This window comes from Chiloscyllium plagiosum, chromosome 5 (assembly GCF_004010195.1).
Source record: "Chiloscyllium plagiosum isolate BGI_BamShark_2017 chromosome 5, ASM401019v2, whole genome shotgun sequence".
In the NCBI taxonomy this organism is placed as follows: Eukaryota; Metazoa; Chordata; class Chondrichthyes; order Orectolobiformes; family Hemiscylliidae; genus Chiloscyllium; species Chiloscyllium plagiosum.
The window spans coordinates 53477272-53499685 of NC_057714.1; the positions used below are offsets into that span (position 1 = coordinate 53477272).

Consider the following 22414-nt stretch of genomic DNA (forward strand, 5'->3'; position numbering starts at 1 on the left):
CCACAGTAAATACTGATGCAAAATACTCATTTAGTATCTCTCCCATTTTCTGCAGCTCCACACAAAGGCCACCTTGCTGATCTTTGAGGGGCCCTATTCTCTCCCTAGTTACCCTTTTGTCCTTAATGTATTTGTAAAAACTCTTTGGATTCTCCTTAATTCTATTTGCCAAAGCTATCTCATATCACCTTTTTGCCCTCCTGATTTCGCTCTTAAGTATACTCCTACTTCCTTTCTACTCTTCTAAGGATTAATTTGATCTATCCTGTCTATATCTGACATATGCTTCCTTCTTTTTCTTAACCAAACCCTCAATTTCTTTAGTCATCCAGCATTCCCTATATCTTCCAGCCTTTCCTTTCACCCTAACAGGAATATACTTTCTTTGGATTCTCGTTATCTCATTTCTGAAAGCTTCCCATTTTCCAGCCATCCCTTTACCTGCGAACATCTGCCCCCAATCAGCTTTCGAAAGTTCTTGCCTCATACTGTCAAAATTGGCCTTTCTCCAATTTAGAACTTCAACTTTTACATCTGCTCTATCCTTTTCCATCATTATTTTAAATCTAATAGAATTATAGTCGCTGGCCCCAAAGTGCTCTCCCACTGACACCTCAGTCACCTGCCCTGCCTTATTTCCCAAGAGCAAGTCAAGTTTTGCACCTTCTCTCATAGGTATATCCACATACTCAATCAGAAAATTGTCTTGCACACACTTAACAAATTCCTCTCCATCTAAGCCCTTAACACTATGGCAGTCCCTTTCCATGTTTGGAAAATTAAAATCCCCTACCATAACCACCTATCATTCTTATAGATAACTGAGATCTCCTTACAAATCTGTTTCTCAATTTCTCTGACTGTTAGGGAGTCGACTGTACAATACTATTAAGGTGATCATCTCCTTCTTGTTTCTCAGTTCAACCCAAATAACCTCCCTGAATGTATATCTGGGATTATCCTCCCTAAGTACAGCTGTAATGCTATCCCTTATCAAAAATACCACTCCCCCTCCTCTCTTGCTTCCTTTTCTATCCTTCCTGGAGCATTTGTATCCTGGAACATTAAGCTGCCAGTCCTGCCCATCCCTGAGCCACGTTTCCGTAATTGTTATGATATCCTAGTTCCATGTTCCTAACCATGCCCTGAGTTCATCTGCCTTCCCTGTTAGGCCCCTTGCATTGAAATAAATGCAGTTTAATTTATCAATCCTACCTTGTGCTTGCCTGCCCTGACTGTTTGACTCACCTCTGTTCTCAACAGTACCAGTCTCAGATTGATCTCTTTCCTCACTATCTTCCTGGGTCCCACCCACCCACCTCACTAGTTTAAATCCTCCCGAGCAGCTCTAGCAAATCTCCCTGCCGGTATATTAGTCCCCTTCCAATTTAGGTGCAATCCGTCCTTTTTGTACAGGTCACTTCAACCCCAAAAGAGATTCCAATAATCCAAAAATGTGAATCCTTCTTCCATACACCAGCTCCTCAGCCATGCATTCATCTGCTCTATGCTCCAATTCCTGCCCTCACTAGCTCGTAGCAACGGGAGTAATCCAGATATTACTACTCTTGAGGACCTCCTTTTTAAATTTCTACCTAACTCTCTGTAATCTCCCTTCAGAATCTCAACCTTTGCCCTTCCAATGTCGTTGGTTCCAATGTGGACAATGACCTCTTGCTGGCCCCTCTCCCCGTGAGAACATTCTGCACTCTCTCTGAGACATCCCTGATCCTGGCACCAGGGAAGCAACACACCATTCTGCTTTTTCTCTGCTGGCCACAGAAACATCTGTCTGTACCTCGAACTAGAGAATCCCTTAACACAATTGATCTCTTGGAACCCGATGTACCCTTCGTTGCATTAGAGCCAGTCTCAATACCAGAAACTTCCCCTGAGAATCCATCACCCCCTACATTTTCCAAAACAGCATACCTGTTTGAAATGGGTAGGTCCACAAAAGACTCCAGCAGTAGCTGCCTACCTCTCTTACCTTTCCTGGAGTTAACCCATCAATGTGACTGTATCTGAGACTTTCCCCCCTTCCTATAACTGCCATCCATCACATACTGTTGCTATTGCAAAGTCCTCATTGCCTCTAACTGTCTCTCCAACCGATCCATTCGATCTGAGAAGATTCGCAGCCAGCAACATTTATGACAGATATAATCCGCAGTAACCCTTAAACTCTCTTTAAACTACCACATCTAACAAGAAGTACACATCACTGCAAAGGCCATTTTTGCTACTTCACAATCTCCAGACCCAGATAATAACACCGTCTTATTCCTCTACAAACACTGCCCCAGGTTAAATTAATAGTTATGACTTATATTTTAAGTTTAATCAAGAGACATATCTCCAAAAACATAATCAAGAAAGAACTTACTCTACTCACTACTACAAATTTTCTGTAGGCCACATTTAAGATCTCTCTCTCTCTCTCTCTCGTTGCATATGAAACAGTAATTGCTGCTCTTGGAATTCGAGGAAATCACCTCCAACACCTAAAATACGTCAAAAGAGGAGCAGCTGTTACAGTCAGAAATGTTTCCTGTCCTCCATCTTGCATTACCCAGAATGTTCAGCATGAGGTTGTAAAGCAGTAATTAGAACTTTGATCAGAGCTGGATCAGTAAAAGGCAGGTGTTATTTACTGTTGAAGCTTGAGATGAAAGTAACTATGGTAATGTTCCAGCAGATACAGATTAGGAGTTGCATTAAGTGTGGAGCAAAGGAATAATCTATTGAACCTAACAAGTCCATGGTAGTATTAATACGTCCAGGCTCCTCTGTACTTTATCACACCTTACTGCTACATCCTTTTATTCCATTCTCCTTTGTGCTTAAACTATTCTTAAAATATATCAATGTATTAGAATAGAATCCCTACAGTATGGAAACAGGGTATTCCACCCAACAAGTCCATACTGATTCTCCAAATAGCATCCTACCCAGACTCATTCCCTTATCCCTAATACTCTGCATTTCCCATGGCTAATCCAGCTCTCCAGTACATCCCTGGACACTGTCCACCTAACCTGCAGATCTTTGGATTTTGGGACGTAACTCACACAGACATGGAGAGAATGTGCAAACTCCACAGAGACTGTCATCTGAAGCTGGAATTGTACTCAGGATGCTGGCACTGTGAGGCAACAGTGCTAACCACTGAGTCACCATTCTACCATTTTCTTTTAACTACTCCCTGTAGCAATGAATTTTACATTATTGTAAAACACTTGTGTTTGATAAAGATATGTCTTCAGAATTTCTTGTTGCATTCATGACTTAGTTTATCATGTCTAGTTTTAGACTCCACACACCATCTTTTTATGTACCCTATTAATCCTTTAAGAAAGGCGGAGTTTTTTTGACTGAATAAATGTTTCCCTACTTCATTTTTTTTTAAGTGGAATGTGAAATTGCATTTAAATTCCAACACTTCAGCTTCCAGTGCCTGTTTAAGAGGCGAATTATTTGTAGATTATAGATACTATCCGATTTGCTGAGCATTTCAACCTTTGATCACCTTCGAGGTTATTAAGAATTAACCAAATCTGATTGTTGTGAGTTATGAGATCAGAAAGTACAATTCTTATGACAACTGTTCAGTTGAGAAATTTTTGGATACACAGTCTACCTTTGCCAATCCCTGAAACCTTGCCAAATGCTTGCAGGGAGTAAAGGCACACAGCCACCAGTGAACCAGTGTTTATATGATATATGTAATAATTGTTTCAAGATATGGCAAGATTACATGATCAAGGCATCCGTAATCAAGTCTTCGGGAATATGTCCAATCACAGTTGGATACTTTATCCATGCCTTTGGTAATTTTCATGAAAATTTGTTCCTTGAGAGGGGATAGTGACATTTGGAATGCACTATTCTTATCTTTGGAATAGCCAGAAATGTAAGTTGTATATAATTAGTCACATATGCATCCCCTGCCCTGACTATGGAAACCTGTCCTGTCGTCCTGAGAATAGCAACAGTGGTAGACCATTCAACCTGTCAAGCCTCATCTGCCATTTAATATGATCATGCCTGATCAAACTCTTCAATGCCTTTTTACCCACACTATCCCCAGAACCCTTTGCACCATTGACAATCAAAAATTTGTGGACTTCTACCTTAAATATACTTAAAGACAGAGCTACCACAGCCCTCCCAGCTACAGAATTTAAAATACTCACTACCATCTGAGTTTTTAAAAAATCTCCTTATCTCAGTCCTAAACTGCATTCTGCTTATGTTTAAATTGTGTACCCTGGTTCAAGAAAACTCAGCCAGATGAAATATCTTACTTCCATCTACCCTATCTATATATTTAAGTATTTTGTAAGTTTCATCTCTCACTTTAGAGATTGGAGGCAGGTTTATCCAATCTCTCTTCATAGGACAGTCCCACCATCCTAGAAAGCATCAGTTGAACCTTGGTTGGACTTCTTCTGTGGCAATGATAGCTTCTCTGAAAAAACAAGAATAAAACTGCACAGAGCACTTGAGATGCAGTCTAACCAAGTTTCTATTCAATTGAAGCAGGACTTCACTACTCCTGCACTAAAACCTTCTTGCAGTAAAGGCTAACATCCCATTAGCTTCCTAATGGTTTGCTGTGCATATCTGCACTTTCCAAACTCTCACCATTTAAGAAATACTTTGTATATCTGTCCTTCCTATCAACGTGGATGACCTTGCATTTTTCCACATTATATTTCATCTGCCATGTTCCTACCCAATCACTAAGACTGTCTAGACCCACCGGAAAAATTTAACAACTGCTCTGTGGAGGATTGCATTTTCAGAAGAGCTGACAATACTTAGGAATTTGAATAAATGGTCATTCTTTACATGACCATTCCACTTATGGAGTCAGCTATTACGAGGGGGCATAGCTTTAAATTAAGGGGTGGTAGGTATAGGACAGATGTTAGGGGTAGATTCTTTACTCAGCGAATCGTGAGTTCATGGAATGCCCTGCCAGTAGCACTGGTGGACTCTCCCTCTTTATGGGCATTTAAACGGGCATTGGATACGCATATGGAGGATAGTGGGCTAGTGTAGGTTAGGTGGGCTTGGATTAGCGCAACATCGAGGGCCAAAGGGCCTGTAGTGCGCTGTATTTTTTCTGTGTTTCTATGTTTCTATGAACTGTTCCCTGATCCTGACTGCTGTCTCATTTCTGTGTTCTCTGATTACAGTTCCTCAACTCTTTGAACTCATGTTTCAAAACTCCCTGACTTACACTGCCCTCCAGAGCATCCTTTAGATTTTCTAGCAATTCTGTTTTATTCCTTCCTTGCTGAAAACAAAATGACATTAATGTTGAATGATTTTTAAGTGTGTGAGCATTTGAGATAGTCAAGTTATGTGTATTGCTTATGGTAGTCCTGTGTATGGCCAAAAGTAGATTGTCTTGTACTGCATCCTCATGCAGGTGACTTGTTTCAGGTACTGGAACTCTCAATGCAGCTGACCTGTCTTACGTGCTCTTGAAAATTCATTGGGATAGTGCAGGCCATAGCATCCTGAATGCCACTGTCACCTTCAATGGATTTTTTTCTTCATCTCCTATTTGGATCTACACTGAACCTGGAAACTATTTGATAAGTAAGTTCTTGAGATGTATGTGACTCACTGTTGTTAATGTTTAAACAAATAAAATACAGTTGATCAGAATTCTTAATAATTCTGATGTTCATGGAGTATTGGTTCAGTTTCAATTCCAAGAATGTTTTTAAGTATTCTGAATTATCTATGGAGAAATTTACTTCATAAATTTTCATTTCATCTAGAAATTTGTTTTCATGTTCCAGTTATTTAAGATTGTATTTTTTAAAAATGTGCAGAATTGGATAATGTTGATTAAGACATCCCTTATAGAACATAGAACATAGAACAATACAGCACAGAACAGGCCCTTCAGCCCATGATGTTGTGCCGAACATTTGTCCTAGCTTAAGCACCCATCCATGTACTTATCCAATTGCCACTTAAAGTTCGCCAATGATTCTGACTCTGCCACTCCCACAGGCAGCACATTCCATGCCCCCACCACTCTCTGGGTAAAGAACCTACCCCTGACATCTCCCCTATACCTTCCACCCTTCACCTTAAATTTATGTCCCCTTGTAACAATCTGTTGTACCCAGGGAAAAAGTTTCTGATTGTCTACTCTATCTATTCCCCTGATCATCTTATCCACCTCTCACAAGTCACCCCTCATCCTTCTCCGTTCCAATGAGAAAAGGCCTAGCACTCTCAACCTATCCTCGTACGACCTATTCTCCATTCCAGGCAACATCCTGGTAAATCTTCTCTGCACCCTCTCCAAAGCTTCCACATCTTTCCTAAAGTGAGGCGACCAGAACTGCACAGTACTCCAAATGTGGCCTTACCAAGGTCCTGTACAGCTGCAACATCATCTCACGACTCTTGAATTCAATCCCTCTGCTAATTGCCATTAGAAAGTGGTTTTAGAACTTTCACCTTTACCCAGGCACCTTTAACCTGTTAACAACTTTTGGAATTCAAATTGTGGCTTCAGTGTTATGGCTGAAACCACCAACGGAGTATTGAGCTTCATATTGATGTGAAATAAACTTCGGTACAATATTTTGAGCTAAGTTGGATACTGATGGAGAATCAATTAATGTATATCTAAACTGGATTCAGATGTCTTTTTATCTGTAAACAGTTTGAATTGTCTCACCTTTTATCTTCAAATAATTTTATGAGAATTTATTTTAAATAAATCTTCCCATCATTAATTGATCAATTAGAATTGGTACTCCTTAATGAACCATATGATGAGTTGAAGAAGAAAATGTGAATATTTTGTGAATAGGCATAATTTCTGTTGAGTCAAGTGTAGTTAACTCTGAAAGAGCAGCTTAAACTTCATGTTAATCACATTTTGTGTAATGTTGCAACCAAATACTACATCTCCATGGCATGAATTTTATCAAAGCAGTTTATAAAATTTGATGCAAATATCTGACTGTGCATGTTATTATGTAAATTGTTGTTGTGCAAGTCAGGTTAAGAAAATATTAAGAATTGCAATCCCATTTTAGAGAGAGATGTTTCCTGTATTTTTGTTCTAAAACAAAACCGCAGTTGCCACAACATTGTCATAGTAATTTCCTCGAAGTATTTTTGCATGAAGGGATCACAAGAAAATTTTTATATCAGATAATATTTTCTGGGGCCCACAAGGGAATAAAAATTTCTTGATACTTCAAAAAATTTATAACTAGACTCCACATCCAGAAATGAAATACTGTCTGAAATACCAGCCCTGAGTCTTCAAGTTCTATTTGGAAGTGTTGAATTTGCGCGATGTAGCAGATTGAAAAATCATTGCTCACTCATAATTGGGAGTTTCTGTTTTTAATTCCTCAGCTGTACATGCAGAAAATCCAATCTCGAGGGAGAAGAAGAACATCAGTGTTGTGGTTATGGACCCTGTTCCTATTGCTCTTGAACTGAAGCTTGTACAAATGACTGAGCAGATCCCATCCTGTATTCCATTTGATGTCGATGAAGCGAGTCCCCTTGAGAAAGTTTTCCTTGGAATTGACTATAACTTTGAGGCCTTTGTTGCAATGGGAATTGAATTGAAATTCCTTTGGCACTTCAGTGATGACAACAGCACATATGCCTCACACAGTTTACAGAACTGCACAGAATATCAGCAATTGGGGTGTCTTTTGGATACAGTGGTAAGCCATCCTCAGAGTAAAAATTAGCCAGTCAACCCAGAGGTCATGAGTTAAAATTACGCAGAACCTGGAGCATGAATAGGCCTCTCAATCCTTTGAGCCTGCTTTGCCACTAACGATAATCATGGCTGATCATCCACCTCCATACCCTGTTCCCACTGCTCTCAATTTCCTTTGATCCCTTTAGCCGTAAGAACCGTACCTAACTCCTTCTTGAAAACATTAACTGCTTTGGCCATAACTGTTTTCTGTGGCAGAGAATTCACAGGTTCACCACTCTCTTGGTGAAGAAAATTCTCTTTACGTCAGTCCTAAATGGCTTATATTGTAACTTTGGAACTGTGAACCTCTGATTCAGGACTCCCAAGGAATATCCTTTCTATATTTACTCTGTCTGGTCCTGTTTGAATTACACAGGTTTGTATGAGATCACTCCTCGTTCTTCTAATTCAAAAAAAAACATTTAATAAGAAGGACAACTTCTAAAGAAGCTTTGTTTGGACAATAACTGGCCTTTGCAGCCCTGTGTTTGTGAATAGTTACTAGGTTTTCCTTACAACAGATTGAAGTGTGTAGCTTTTTAATTCAGATCAAGTCAGCCTGCAATTTTATGATGGTTACTAAATTAAATAATTAAATGAATGAATATTTATTTTTACCTCCTTGTGCATTTACTGAATTAGAAAGTGAAAATTCCTTCAGATCTAGCAGAAAAAGACCAATGCTTATAAAACCTGAGGAGCAACATTTTTCAACATTACTATTTTTCATGCAATATAGGCTATTGTTTATTGGCCTTCTCTAATTGCCCTGGAGAAAGTGGTAGTAAGATGCCTTCTTGAATTGCTGCAATGTGCCTGAGGTGACCCAAGATGCTGTTGGGAAGGGAATTCCAGGATTTTGACCCAATGACACTGAAGGAACAGTGGTGTAGATCTGGCTCAGGATGGTGAGAGCCTTGAAGAGGAACTTGCAGGTGGTGGTATCCTCATGTATCTGCTGCCCTGGCCCTTCTAGGTAATAGAGATCATGGGTTTGGAAACTACTGTTAAGGGAACCTTGGTGAATTACTGCATTAGATCTGGTAGATGGTACACGCTGCTGCTACTGAGCATTGGTGGTGATGGGTGTGAATTCTGAAGGTGATGGATGGGGAGATTTGTTCTGGATGGGGTCTAGCTCCTTGGGTGTTGTTGAGGCTGCACCCATCCAGGAAAGTAGGGTGTATTATATCACAGTCCTGACTTCTGCTTTGTTGATGATGGACAGGATTTGTAGAGACAAGAATTATACATGATTCCTCATCTTTGACCTGCTCTTTTAGCCACAGTATTTATAGGGCTATTTCAGTTTGACTTTTGGTCAGTTGTACACCTCAGGATGTTTATAGTGGGGAATTTAGCAATACAATTGAATGTCAAGAGGAGATGACTCGATTCTCTCTTGTTGGAGAGATCTATTGATTGGTACTTGTGTACAATCATAGAAATTTACAGTGCAGAAGGCGGCCACTTGATCCTGTACTCGCTCCCAAAAGAGTTACCCAGGTAGTACCACTCTCTAGCCCTATCTCTGCAGCCCTTTTAACTTAACCACTTTCAAATATATACCCAGAAGCATCCTATAAAATCTACCTTCACCACTCTCTCAGGTAAAAATTAGTATACATAGAACATAGAACATTACAGCGCAGTACAAACCCTTCGGCCCTCAATGTTGCGCCGCCCTGTCATAGTAATCTGAAGCCCATCCCACCTACACTATTCCATGTACGTCCATATGCCTGTCCAATGACAACTTAAATGCACTTAAACTTGGCGAATCTACTACCGTTGCAGGCAAAGCATTCCATACCCTTACTACTAATACTTGCCACTTAACAACCCAAGCCTGGATGTTGTTCAGGTTTTGTTGCATTTGAACATGCATCGCTTCAGTATCTGCGGAGTGGGGAATGGTGCTGAACATTGTGCAATTGTTGGTGAGCATCCCCCATCTCATGCAGTGATGCCATAGGACTGAGATAATTGACTTTCAATAACCACATCCATCTTCCTTTGCACTAGGTATGATCAACCAGTGGAGAGCTTTCCCTGATTCCCACTAACTACAGTTCTGCTAGTCCTTTTTGATGCTACACTAAGTAAAATTCTGCCTTGATGTCAAAGGCAGTCACTCTTACCTCATCTCTGGAGTTCAGCTGTTTTGGCCATTGTCAGACTAAGATTATAATGAGGTCAGTAGTTGATTGACCTAATCAATCTCAAACTGAGCATAAGTGACCAGGTTATTCCTTTATAAGAGTTGCTTGGTTTACAATCCCTCCCTACAAAGCAAAGCAGTGTTGACACGAGGGATAGTCTGAAACCATTTTAGGTCGGGTATGGAATACAGTGTGTAATTTTGATTATTATTTCATAATATGAGGTATCAGCACATGAGAGTTGAGAGAGGGGAGCAACTAGATTAGAATGCAGTTCATTGCTGATGATTTAAAATATTTTCCTGGACTGAAAAGAAACTATCCAATAATTTTAATGAAGTAACATATAAATTACATCAAATTGAAAATTAGTGTGTTTCTTTGAGTATCAAAACTGTCCAGATTCCATCTTCACATTCTATTTGGGTGAATGCTTAATATCCCATAGAACTAATTGAATAAAAGTTTCTCCTGGAATTCTGCCCAATAATCTTCCCTCTATCAATGCAACCATAAAAAATATGCACACTGATCATTGACCATTGCTTGTCACACTGGAACAGAATTCTTGCTATATTCGCACCAAAGTATTATATTGCAATTATCGCATTATAGAGGTTTTATTTTATAAAGAGGCCTTTTAAAGGCATTTTCATAAAATTAAGTATTACAAAATTTAATTAATTGCTTGGCTCATTTTTATGCATAGATTTTGTTTTTGTTGAATGTTTTGTACTAAAATCAAATGAGAGGAAAATAATTGCACACTACTTAGTGCTCACTGCTTACTCATAATCTGCAACATACCCCTTTCTGTCACTGCCAATCTGATATCTATACCACCAATGGTCCATCCTCAACTATTTACCGATTCAGTTCTACCCATTCAGTCTCTCTTAGATAACATGGTCCTGGGCCCCAAGCACTTCGTTCATTTGAAACATCAATTCACATGTTCTTCCTGTAAATTTAGAATCCAGAGTCACATGGGGTGGCATACTGACTCAGTGGTTAGCACTGCTGCCTCACAGCGCCAGGGACCTGGGTTCTATTCCTGCCTCGGCTAATTGGCTCTGTGGAATTTGCACATTCTCTCAGTGTCTGCGTGGGTTTCTTCTGGGTGCTCCGGTTTCCCCCCCACAATGCAAAGATGTGCACATCAGGTGAATTGGGTATGATAAATTGCCCATAGTGTTAGTCAGGGGTAAATATAGGATAGGGGAATGGGTCTGGGTGGGTTACTCTTCGGAGGGTCAGTGTGGACTTGTTGGGCTGAATGGCCTATTTCCAGACTTTAGGGAATCTAATCTAATTCTAACCACAATAGTACAGAAGGTAGCTGTTTGTTTCATTAAGTCCATTATATTTTCTTGTTAAGCACAATCTTCTTTAAATAGGAAAACCAAATGCTAATTAGATTATTGTTCAATTAATACCTTCATTTTGCTTCATTCTGATTGATGTATGGCTTCAGTTAGAGTTGGGGTGTGCTGCCATGATGGTGAGGGAAGATCAGATACCTCCTGGGAAGTGGGGTAGATCGGAAGCCTCATGTTAGGGAATGGGGGTAGTGCAAAGCCTGTTATACTAATGGGGCGATCATAACCTCATGATTGGAGATGGTGAAAACAGGGTTTGGCGTGGAGGCATTCTGATAGTAATTAAGGCTCTTGGAAGTGGATTGTGAGGAAGGATGCCTATTTGTAGAGACTTCATAGGTAACCACTGGATCTAGGAGTTATGTGTGGAAACCCTTACCTCCTGGATCTACTTAGATCTCACCTCTTTGGAGCCTCAGTAAGAAGAAATCCATCAGAATGTCATTAAGATATTCAACTTTAAGAGTGGCTGGGTAACCTCGTTATCATGTATAAAATTAAATCATGTCACCTTGGATCAGATTGGTCAACTGCCCAGCTTCAGGCCTAACTTAAAGCTGGATATGGTTGAATTGAAAGCAGGTTTTATGTCAGCAATTACATTTTTCAGATATTTAACAGTTTCTATCTGACCCAAATCTACCCTTGTTTTAGGATAAATATTCAACCTATTAATTGTCTCCCTCACCACTAACTCTGTGTGAATTGCAAAGTGCTTTCCAGCATTTTCTCTCATTGTTTCAAGATTTACAGCATTGGGAGATTCTTCCTTTTTTTTGAAGTAAATTACAGTACTTCCTTTGAAATGTGCCGTTCACCAAAACAAATGAATACAAACTCTATGACTATTATTTAAAAATAAACTGTGTAATCCTGCAAAATGCATCAAAAATAATTATTTTACTCCCTTCTGTTACCAAAGTATAAGATCGAGTTCCTGTGCTTCAGTTGGTTGATTTACTAGGCAACAGTGGCCAACTGAACTTCATCACTTGGATGAACTTTGCATTTACCAGTGCCAACATTTCATTATCAGCCACATAAGGTTACATTATGGGGAATATCAGCAAATAAATTCTGATGAGACATAGTCATGTTTTTCATTCTTACTGGCTTACTCCAAGACATTAGGAAAGACTGCTCCTTTCTCCCATTAGTTCTCATTTGTACTAAACAGCCACACTTTGCATCATGTAAGACTGCCACATGCTGTTCAAAGCAGATCTCATGCTCTGTATGTTAGGGACGATGTTAGATTTGTGGTAAGTATTGCCTTTGGCTTTCTCATGGTTTTAGGTTTCCCATCAGTGGAAATCCAAAAATCCCTGTGGAAACTTCAGAATTGAGAAAAAGAAACTGACAGAACTACTGGAAATCAGAAACAAAAACAGAAGTTATTGGAAAAACTCAGCAAATCTGGCAGTATCTGTGGAGAGCATTCAGAGTTAACGTTTGATGTCCAGTGACACTTCAGGGTGTCTGCTTTCTCCCCACAGATGATACCAGACCTGCAGATTTTTTTCACTAATTTCAGTTTTGTTTCAGAGTAGCGATCCTGTTTTGTTAGAGCAAGAATTAATGACAATAGTAATCCTTTTTAATAGATGAATTTTATCAGTGGTTTTATCTGGAAATTAATGAATGGAAACAATTTCACATTGTAAACTAGTGATTTCCTATTTCATTTTTGTGTAGACAAAATAACAATTTTCCATGACATATAAATACCTCTTTTTTAGATTAGATTCCCTACAGTATGGAAACAGGCCATTTGGCCCAACAAGTCCACACCGACCCTCTGAAGAGTAACCCACGCAGACCCATTCCCCTACATTTACCCCCGACTAATGCACCTAACACTATCGGCAATTTAGCATGGTCAGTTCATCTTACCTGCACACCTTTGGACTGTTGAGGAAACCAATGCAGGGGGAAAATGTGCAACCTCCACACAGACAGTCTACCGAGGCTGGAGTCGAGCCCAGGTCCCTGGCACTGTGAGGCAGCAGTGCTAACCACTGAGCCACCATGCTGCCCCCAAATTAACTTGCTAAAATACTTCAATGCAGGCGGATGCTATTTGGTCCATGATGCCTCTTTAAAACAGCTGTCAAATTTATTACACACTTATGCTTTTTGCACATAAATTTAGAGTTTTCTTGCGTATGTTACAATTTAATTTGCTTCATGCACCCTTTAAAATATGTATTCCACATCTTATGAGTATGCCTTTTTCTAATCTTGATTGAATGCAAGGTTAGAAAGAGGACCAACACTGCTTCCAAGTTTTGTCAACATCCCACAACTCAACAAGCCATCATGGAATATTGAGGCACCTCTGTTGAGGGCCTCAAGTAAAAATAAATTGGCCTGCAAGTTACCTCTGAATCATATGAACTGCAAAGCTGCTTAAGGGCAAATCTTTACACATTGTGCATGTTTAACAGCATTGCCATTATTGGAGATGAAATAGATGTCAAAAAAAACAGGTTACGGTTGTGAAATGTTCCTGAAACTAAGCCAGTTAGAAATTTTTAAAATATGTTGAGAACAAGTTCTTTGCAAAGGCTGAAAAAGTTGACATGGTAAACCGCACAAGAGGTATTGCAGTAATGTGCCTTTCATACATTTGAGAGGCTTGATATTTGAAAATTCCGCTATTCTGATGTATTTATTCTATGCACACATGTTTCTCCCTCATTGCACTAGGACAGAATGTTCAGTTTTATGACAGATCAGTTGACGCTATCGATGCTAAGGTCTGTTAATCTTAATGCTTAGCTAATAAAAACCTGACAAGTTAATATTCACATTTCGCTAGAAAATCAAATCGAAACAACTGTCAGATGGTTAATTTTCTAAGAATCAAACTGGGGGTCCCAAATATATCTGTAGAGCAATGGTAATGATTAGTAATATTTAGTGGTTGGTAATAAATGCATTCATATGTATTCATTTTGGACACAGAATCATACTTTTCACCATGAAGGTGTCTACCAAGTGACAGTCAATGTATCAAATGTCTACGACTGGATACAGAAAACAATCAGTGTGGTAAGCATTTCTAAAAATCATACCTTTTGTTTTAACCCAATCCTGAGCAGCGAGTTTGTACCACTGGGCAGAGATACCAGGAAGCCAACAAGCTCCGACAGAGTCAGGTAAAATCTGCTAGGCCTTCGAAGCTAATACACAGGGTTGCACTTGCAGTCGGTATCCCACAGTTAAAATTGCGACTTTATGTGTCTTTAGAAAAGAAATCAAAGCATGAAGACAGTCCAGAAATTATTCTCTGAAGTGTTATTACAAATGAGGTAAAGAGAAACTTGATGGAATTGAGGCTCTTGCTACTCGATCAGTGGTTCTCAAATGTTTTTGTGAGTGGACTCTGAGGCAGGACAGAAAATCCCTGCACCACTGACTAGTCCTACCAGACCTGCTTTCACTTATTAACATGAAATCATGATTAGAATTAATGGGAAGGCTGGCACTGCTTTTGATGAGACACCAGTGAGGTTTTATCTGGTTCAAAACATGGAGGAAAAGGATAAAAACTTTCCAGAAATAAAGGACAATGTAAATGAAGAACTGCAAGATATTAATATTATTTACAAAAAAATATACTGGAGAATCAATGGGAAATAAAAGTAAATAAATTCCTTAAACCTGATGAACGAGATCCCAAGAGTTTGAAACAGGTAGAGATAATGCATGCTTTGATGATTATCTTTCAAAATTGTATTGACTCTGGAATATAGAACATGTAATCCTATTACTCAACTAATGAGGGAGCGAGAAAACTAGGAACTAACATCAGTCAGAGAAAAATGCTTGAATCTTTAAGGATGCAATAATAAGACATTATTTACAATCCTAGTGAAGATATTTTAGGATGCTGTTGGCAGACTCAGTAAGGGGAACCAGGGGCTGTGGCTTCTTCAAATTTTCGAAAACCTTTTCATAAGGTGTCAGGCAAGAGGCCAGTGCACAAAGTTAAAGCACAGAATTATATAACTATATGGTACAGAAGAGGGTCTTAGGCCCATCGGGTTTGCACTGACAACAACTACTCGACTACAACTCGTCCACTTTCCAACATTTGGCCTATAACCTTAAATGTTATGACATTTCAAGTGCTCAGCCAAGTACTTTTTAAAGCATGTGAGACTTCCTGTCTCAACTACCCTCTCAGGCATTACATTCCAGATTCACATCATCCTCTGGGTCAAAAAACCTTTCCTCAAATCTCCTGTAAATCTGCTGCCTTTCATCTTGAAATTATGTCCCCTGGTTATTGATGCTTCGACCAGAGGAAAAGCTGTCTGCTTTGCGCCCTGTTCATTCCCTTTAAAATCTTATTTACCTCGGTCAGGCTGTCATTCAGCATTTTCTACTCTAAAGAAAACAACCTGAGCTTATCTAGCCTCTCTTCAGAGCTAAACTGCACCATCCCAGGCACGATTCTAGTAAATCTACTCTGCAGCTTCTTCAATGCAATCACATCCTTCTTTTATTGAGGTGACCAGAACTGCAAACAGTTGTGGTCTAACTATATTTCCTACAACTCCAATATAACCTCACTGCTTTTATAATCTATGCAATGACTGGTATAGGCAAATGTCTTATGTAACTACTTAGCCATCCTATTAATTTATTCTGTTGCTTTCAGGTACAAATGAACAAGCACCCCAAGATCCTTCTGTTCCCCTGAGCTCCCTAGGCTCCTGCTATTCATTGATTACACCCTTGACTTGTTACCCCTTCCCAATTGCATTAACTCACACTTACATGATTAAATTCCATCCTTCTCTGTTCTGCATAAGTGACCAATTCATCTATCTTCCTCTAACCTCAGACTTTCTTCCTTCTGTGCTGTGTGAAGCTGTTATGTAGGGCCTTGGTGAGATCATTCCTGGAATATTGTTTGTAGCTTTGGTCTCCTCATCTATGGCAAGATGTACTCGTTATAGAATTGCCACATTATTCCTGGGATAAAGGGTCTGTCCTATAAGGCAAGTTTAAATAGACTGGGCCTATATTTTTTGGAGTTTGGAAGAAACAGAGTACTGTAATTCAAACAGAAATTCTTAAATGAAAGATGGAGGAAGGAACCGGGGACACAGTCTGTGAATAACAGCAGGCTATTTAAGATAGCGATGAGGAAGAATTTACTTTCTGAGGTTGGTGAATATTTTCAAATTCTCTATCACTGAGGGCTGTGGAGGCCCAATCATTGATTATGTTCAAGACTGAGATTGATTGATTGTCTACATATTAAAACACCAGGGCACCTGGGAATATTGCAGTTAAGTGCTGCTGAAGTGAAAGATCAGCCATAAGTGGGCTCAAAGCTCTAAATGACCTGCTCCTATTGCTAATTTTAATGGTATTCTGACACATTTCCTTTAAAATTTTGGATCAAAAGTAGTTACATGGACATTTTCAGATGACTTCAGCTGGTGTATTAACATACAGGTACAATTTTTTTTTTCTCTAGGCTGTGGTAAGGAAATCACTCTCCAGCTTGACATTTCAGTCAAAAAGTGGTTATAATGTTGCCGTTGGTGAGAATGTAACACTGGAAATGGAATTATTCACCACAATACGCCAATTATTAGCCTTTGAGATCACATTTGAACCTGGAATGACCCATCGTCACTCACTGGGTGATCATTCACCAGCATTTGAGAGCCAATCACACCTTGAACTTATGGAAGACTATGGCTTACAGAATTGTACTTTGCGAATTCAAATTTTCCACACATACAGCTTTGTTGGTGGTTTTAACGTTTCAATTGGCTTGTATTATGGACTGGATGTGCTCAATGCAACACTGACAGAGCTCATACAGATCTATGATCCCATTAACAAAATTTATTTGCTCTTTTGGGATAAAATAGTTTCTTCAAGAGTAAACCTGACATTCAGGGTTGCAAGTGAAGTTAATAAAACTGGGTCACAATGTATTTGGACTATTCAAAATGGCAACAGCACTTTAAGTTCAAGAAGGACTGCCAACTGGAATTTCCAATATTTATTTGAAAGAGCTGGAATCTATGAGTTACAAGTGACAGCATTTAATCCGATCAGCAGTGCCTCATTTAGGACCACCATTGAAGTCCAGGATGCAATCCAAGGCCTCTCTCTGTTCAGCTCCAGCCCTAGATATCTACCAACTGATTCCACAGTCATTCTTTATGCTGATGTACTCAGTGGAACTAACATCACATATATATGGACATTTTCTTCTAATTCAACAGAAGTGGAAGCAGATACATCTCGAATGGTGCATACGTACACACAGCCAGGAGTCTACTTAGCTAGTGTAACAGCAAGAAACAATTTACATGAAATAACAGCAAATGCAATCAGGTTTACAGTACAAGATCTCGTGGGAGATATTATAACAAGCATTCCCAACATAATCACAGTTAATCAAACAGTAATCATCTCGACTTCTGTAACGTCTGGCACAGACCTGACGGTTGAAGTGCTGGTGAATGATTCCACACTGTTCAATACCAGTAGTTACGTGGCAGACAGTCCACTGGATCTGCCTTTTGTCTTCAGTCACATAGGGGAATTGCAGCTGCTACTTCGAGTTGCAAACTTGATCTCTTCTCACAATGTTTCAGCAACAGCATTGGTGGTTAAAGAAATTCATGTTGTCGTCATAGAAATACAACAACAGCCTATTGTTGGCGAAGATGTCATCCTTATAGCAAAAGTTAATGGTAAGTCATAACAAAATATTAATAATGAAAATTTAGGGATGTGGAGGAATTTCTTCAGCCAGAAAGTGGTGAATCTTTAGAACCCATTACCACAGCAGGCTGTGGAGGCCAAGTCATTGAGAGTATTTAAGACAGAGATAGGTTCTTGATTAGGAAGGGGATCAGAGCTTACAGACAGAAGAATGGGGTTATGAGACATCAGCCATGATCAAATGGCAGCACAGACTTGATGGGCCGAATGACCTAATTCTGCTTCTCTATCTTATGGTTCACTTGTTCAATACTGAATCAAGATTAAAACATAATTATTAATGTAACAATTTTTTAAATTTTCCTTATCCTATAACTCCTGAGGTTTATTGTCATGCATAAACAAGAAATAGAAATTTGTTATTAGAAATTTCACTGTACTGTAAACATGAGCTTAATAATTATAATTTTCTTAACATAAATAAACACCAACTAATATTGTTGCAAAAAGCCTCATATGTGGAGATGTTCTTCATTCAGTTTTTAGGCCTGTTTTTAAAACTTTTTAAGCTCTGATGCCCACACCAATATGAAAAAAAAACTTGAATTATGTTTTCCCTCCAATTTACTTTTATTAGCTGAATATTATTTGAGTGAAATGCATAGAATATGATTTTGAAACATTAGTTTGCACGCATTGTAATTTGTGTTCTCTGAAATTGAATTTAATTAAATGGGTTTCCTGCTGAAAATTTAGCCTAGGATCATCATCTTATAGTGTTCTTCATTTAGAATTTACGCGAATAGATTGAAAATAACAAAAATGTTGGTGAGATAAGTTTTCTATTTCAAATCTGAATACCTTATGACAATTCATTTTCTGTGTTCATTTTTAGAATATCTATGGAAAAATAGAGCATACATATACAAATGGACTCTGTTTCATAACCAGACAGTGACAACTGGTAGTCCTGTTCTATTGTACAGCTGCGGAAAAGCTGGACTTCATCGGGTTTCTTTGTCGGTTTCTAATCTGGCATCTGAGACTTCAAGTGAACTTTTTTTTAATGTTTCCAAACTGGGTAGTGGGCCAAGACTCTCACATTTGCCCAACGTGGCAGCTGGAAAACCAGTAACCTTTACATTTAAGGTAACATTTTTCAGGATTTTAGAAATACTTTATTTTTAATTGAAAATGCAATATGATCCTAAGGTGCCTTGGTTTTCCTCCGCTTGCACCATTGCTGGGGAGGGAAGTAGTTTTTTCAGGAGACCAACCCATTGGAGTGAAGATAACGAATCTTTTCAAGTTTACTGAGAAGCTAAGATTTTATGTGGTCTGTGAATGTTTGATGCATTCCAGGAGGTTTCATAATGACTAGGAAAAGCTGAGAGTCACATGCCCGTTTAGCAGTTCAAATCATACAGTGCAGAATTTTATTGTCCAACATATCCGTCCTTGCCCTTCACTACCTTCTGATTGCCAGCAAATAAAAGCTGTTTTCTCAAACAAAGACAAAAACAAAAGCAGTAGTTCTAGAGAAGGACCACTGGACCCCAAATGTTAACTCTTCTTTCTCTCCACAGATGCTGCCATACCTGCTGGGTTTCTGCAGCAGTTTCTGTATACGTTTCAGATTTCCATCATCTGCAGTTTTTTTGTTTTAGTAAATCCATTTACTTCCCCGTCTCAAACATTGTGGTAACTACTATATACAAGTGTTCAAGAAATATATAAAGTATTTAAAAAATTAAAAACTACAATATGAAAACAATATTTTATGTTTTAATTATTGTACTCATGGGCTATTTACAGTTGCATATGGCAAGTTAAACTATGGGCAGAATTTCTAGGTTTTTTTCCTTCACTGTCTGGGCCAGCATTTATTGCCCATCCCTATTTACCCAGAGGCCAGTTAAGAGTCAGCCACATTGTAGATCAGTGGATGGCTGATTTCCATCCCTAAATGACATTAGTGAGTCAGATGGGTTTTTACAACAATCAGTAGTGGTTACACAATCGCTATGAGGTTAGTTTTTTAGTTGTACCCTTGTTTGTCAGTATTGATTTTGAATTTCACCAGGTCCCTACAGCTTTCATCTGGGTTCTGGATTTTGGGTCCAGTGACATTACCGCCGTGTCATCATCTCCCCAAGATGGTGGGATGTCCTGCTGTCACAGTCCCAGGGCCAATCAACACTGAGGAGAATTAGTTAGCTGGAGGCAGAGTTTCCAACCTTCTTTCGAGCAGAAATCCAGCCTTGGAGTTGTCGGACAATTTGACGAGCAGCTTAATAATCCCAACTGTGTGAGTGGCAGCAGTGGCCAGGATTGCGGCTACAAGCTGCCCCTGTTTCTTGAAGTCCAATACCAGGGAAGTGTGGGTGTCTCAAACTGGGGAGGGGAGTTGAGTCTAGAATGTAGTATTCAGAACTGTGCAGCACAGCGACATGTAAAATTGCAAGTACGTTGGAGACAGCTGGAAGGACAATGGGAATGGCATCCACCAAACTTTATGGGCTTCCTTCTATAACCTGCAAACTCACTGGAGCCACTAGGAAAGTCCCAGAGTTTATCAACCAAATGTGACGATGAAATAGGTTGTGGAAAATTTCTGATTTTCACTTCCTAATTTCATTTTCTGTTCTTGGTGTGCTGCTTATTCATTCACAGAATGTCAGCTGCTCCAGTTGGGTTAGCACACTGTCCATTCCTTATTGGTGTTTTGGTAGCAAATATATGCTAATGTGTTGATATCTTGCTTTCATTTTAAGGTGTGATAGTATTAGAAACTAGCTAGACCTTAAAGGTATCTGGCATGGAAGCAGAAGTAGGTCATCAAGTCTTCACCGCCAATCGATGAGATCATGGCTGATTTGATAGTCTTCAACCACTTTTCTGCCTTTGCTACATCAGATTTCCTTACTGATTAAAAATGTCTTTTTCAGCCTTCAATATACTTAATGACCCAACCTCAACAGCTCTTTGCAGTAAAGAATTTCACAGATTCACTGCCCTCTGTTGTACATTGGTAACTCCTTACTTTGAGATTGCACCCTCTGTACTTAGACTTTTCCACTGGAGAAACGCATCTACTCTGGTGAGTCCTCTAAGAACCTTACTGTGAAGTTGTGCATGGTGCATAAAGACCAGTTCTTGGATAAATCAAGCTTTAAATCAAGATAACAAGGGAATAATTATTGTAGGTTAAGCATGCACAATCCAACGCCCCTATTTTAAATTCATTCATCTCGTCTTATTTTTCATTATCTTCTTGATAAAACCCTACTTGGTGTACTGCAAGCTGACTTCTGCTCCACACCTTAGGAACGATGGACACCTTAGGCCTTGGAAGGAGTACAACCTAGATTTACAAGAATGATGCATGGGCTTCAGGAGCTAAGTTATAAGGAGAAATTAAAGAATTTATGCTAGATTTCTTTCAAATTAAGTGAGTTAAGGGGTGATCTGATAAATTATTTGCACTGGTTGGATAGTCTAAAACTAAGGGCATAGACTAAAAATTAAGTCCAGACTATTCAGGAAAGATATAAGGAAGCACTTCTCTCAATAAAAGGTGCTAGATGTTTGGAACTTTTCCACAAACGGCAGTGGATGCTGCATCAGTTGTTGATTTTAAATTTGAGACAGATAATGTTTTGTTAAGTAAAGGTATTTAGGGATATGGGCCGAAGGCCAGAGATTAGCCATGATCTCATTGAATGGCGGAGCAGGCTCAATGAACTGAATGGTCTACTTTTGTTCTTATAAATGTGAGGACATTCTTTCTCATTCTTAATCAGATTGTTAACTTATTATTTTTGCCTCCATGTAGCTCTGTCTGATTGAAAAGTGCCGTACACTCACACTCCTTGTTAAGTATCATAAAGAGTGAATTTGTGCGTTTTCAAATGATATTGCATTTGTCAAGATGTTGTAAATACCATGTAGTGGCTCACTCCCTTTTCTCCTCTGTTTCCAATAATTGATGCATGGTTCAATATTTTTGTTGCATCCATTTTATTGTTGCCTTTTTAAAAATCATTTTGTCATTCTCTTTCTGCTATCATCAATTTTTGATCTCTGTCTTCCTATTTCATTTTGTGTTCATAATATTGTCAAATTTCTTTAATCATCTTACTTTTCAATTTTTGCAGAACATTTCTCCAGACATGGGTGATGTTGTGATGCACTTTGGTGATGGAAATATGACAAACATTTCAGGTTCGAGTTCCAATAGGTAAAAAGTTAATTCTTTTCACATTTTCTAAGAAACTGAGCCAAACCTGTTGAGCAAGAGAATTCTGACAAGGAAAGAATATGTATATGGATAGAATAACCAAAGAATGACCGTATGTGTTAAAGGTGCAATAGAGTCATCGAGATGTATAGCATGGAAA

The 22414-nt window shown here is 39.0% G+C and overlaps 1 protein-coding gene across 1 annotated transcript in view; it reads left to right on the plus strand.

Annotated features, from left to right (window-relative positions):
* LOC122550249 (polycystic kidney disease protein 1-like 1) overlaps positions 1–22414 on the plus strand; it is a 291308-nt gene that overhangs the window by 65078 nt on the left and 203816 nt on the right. Inside the window, exons 5-10 of the mRNA XM_043691004.1 lie at positions 5455–5613; positions 7408–7727; positions 14277–14363; positions 16807–18043; positions 18910–19163; positions 22172–22254. Coding sequence (XP_043546939.1) covers positions 5455–5613; positions 7408–7727; positions 14277–14363; positions 16807–18043; positions 18910–19163; positions 22172–22254 — 2140 coding nt within the window. The remainder of the gene's footprint in view (positions 1–5454; positions 5614–7407; positions 7728–14276; positions 14364–16806; positions 18044–18909; positions 19164–22171; positions 22255–22414) is intronic.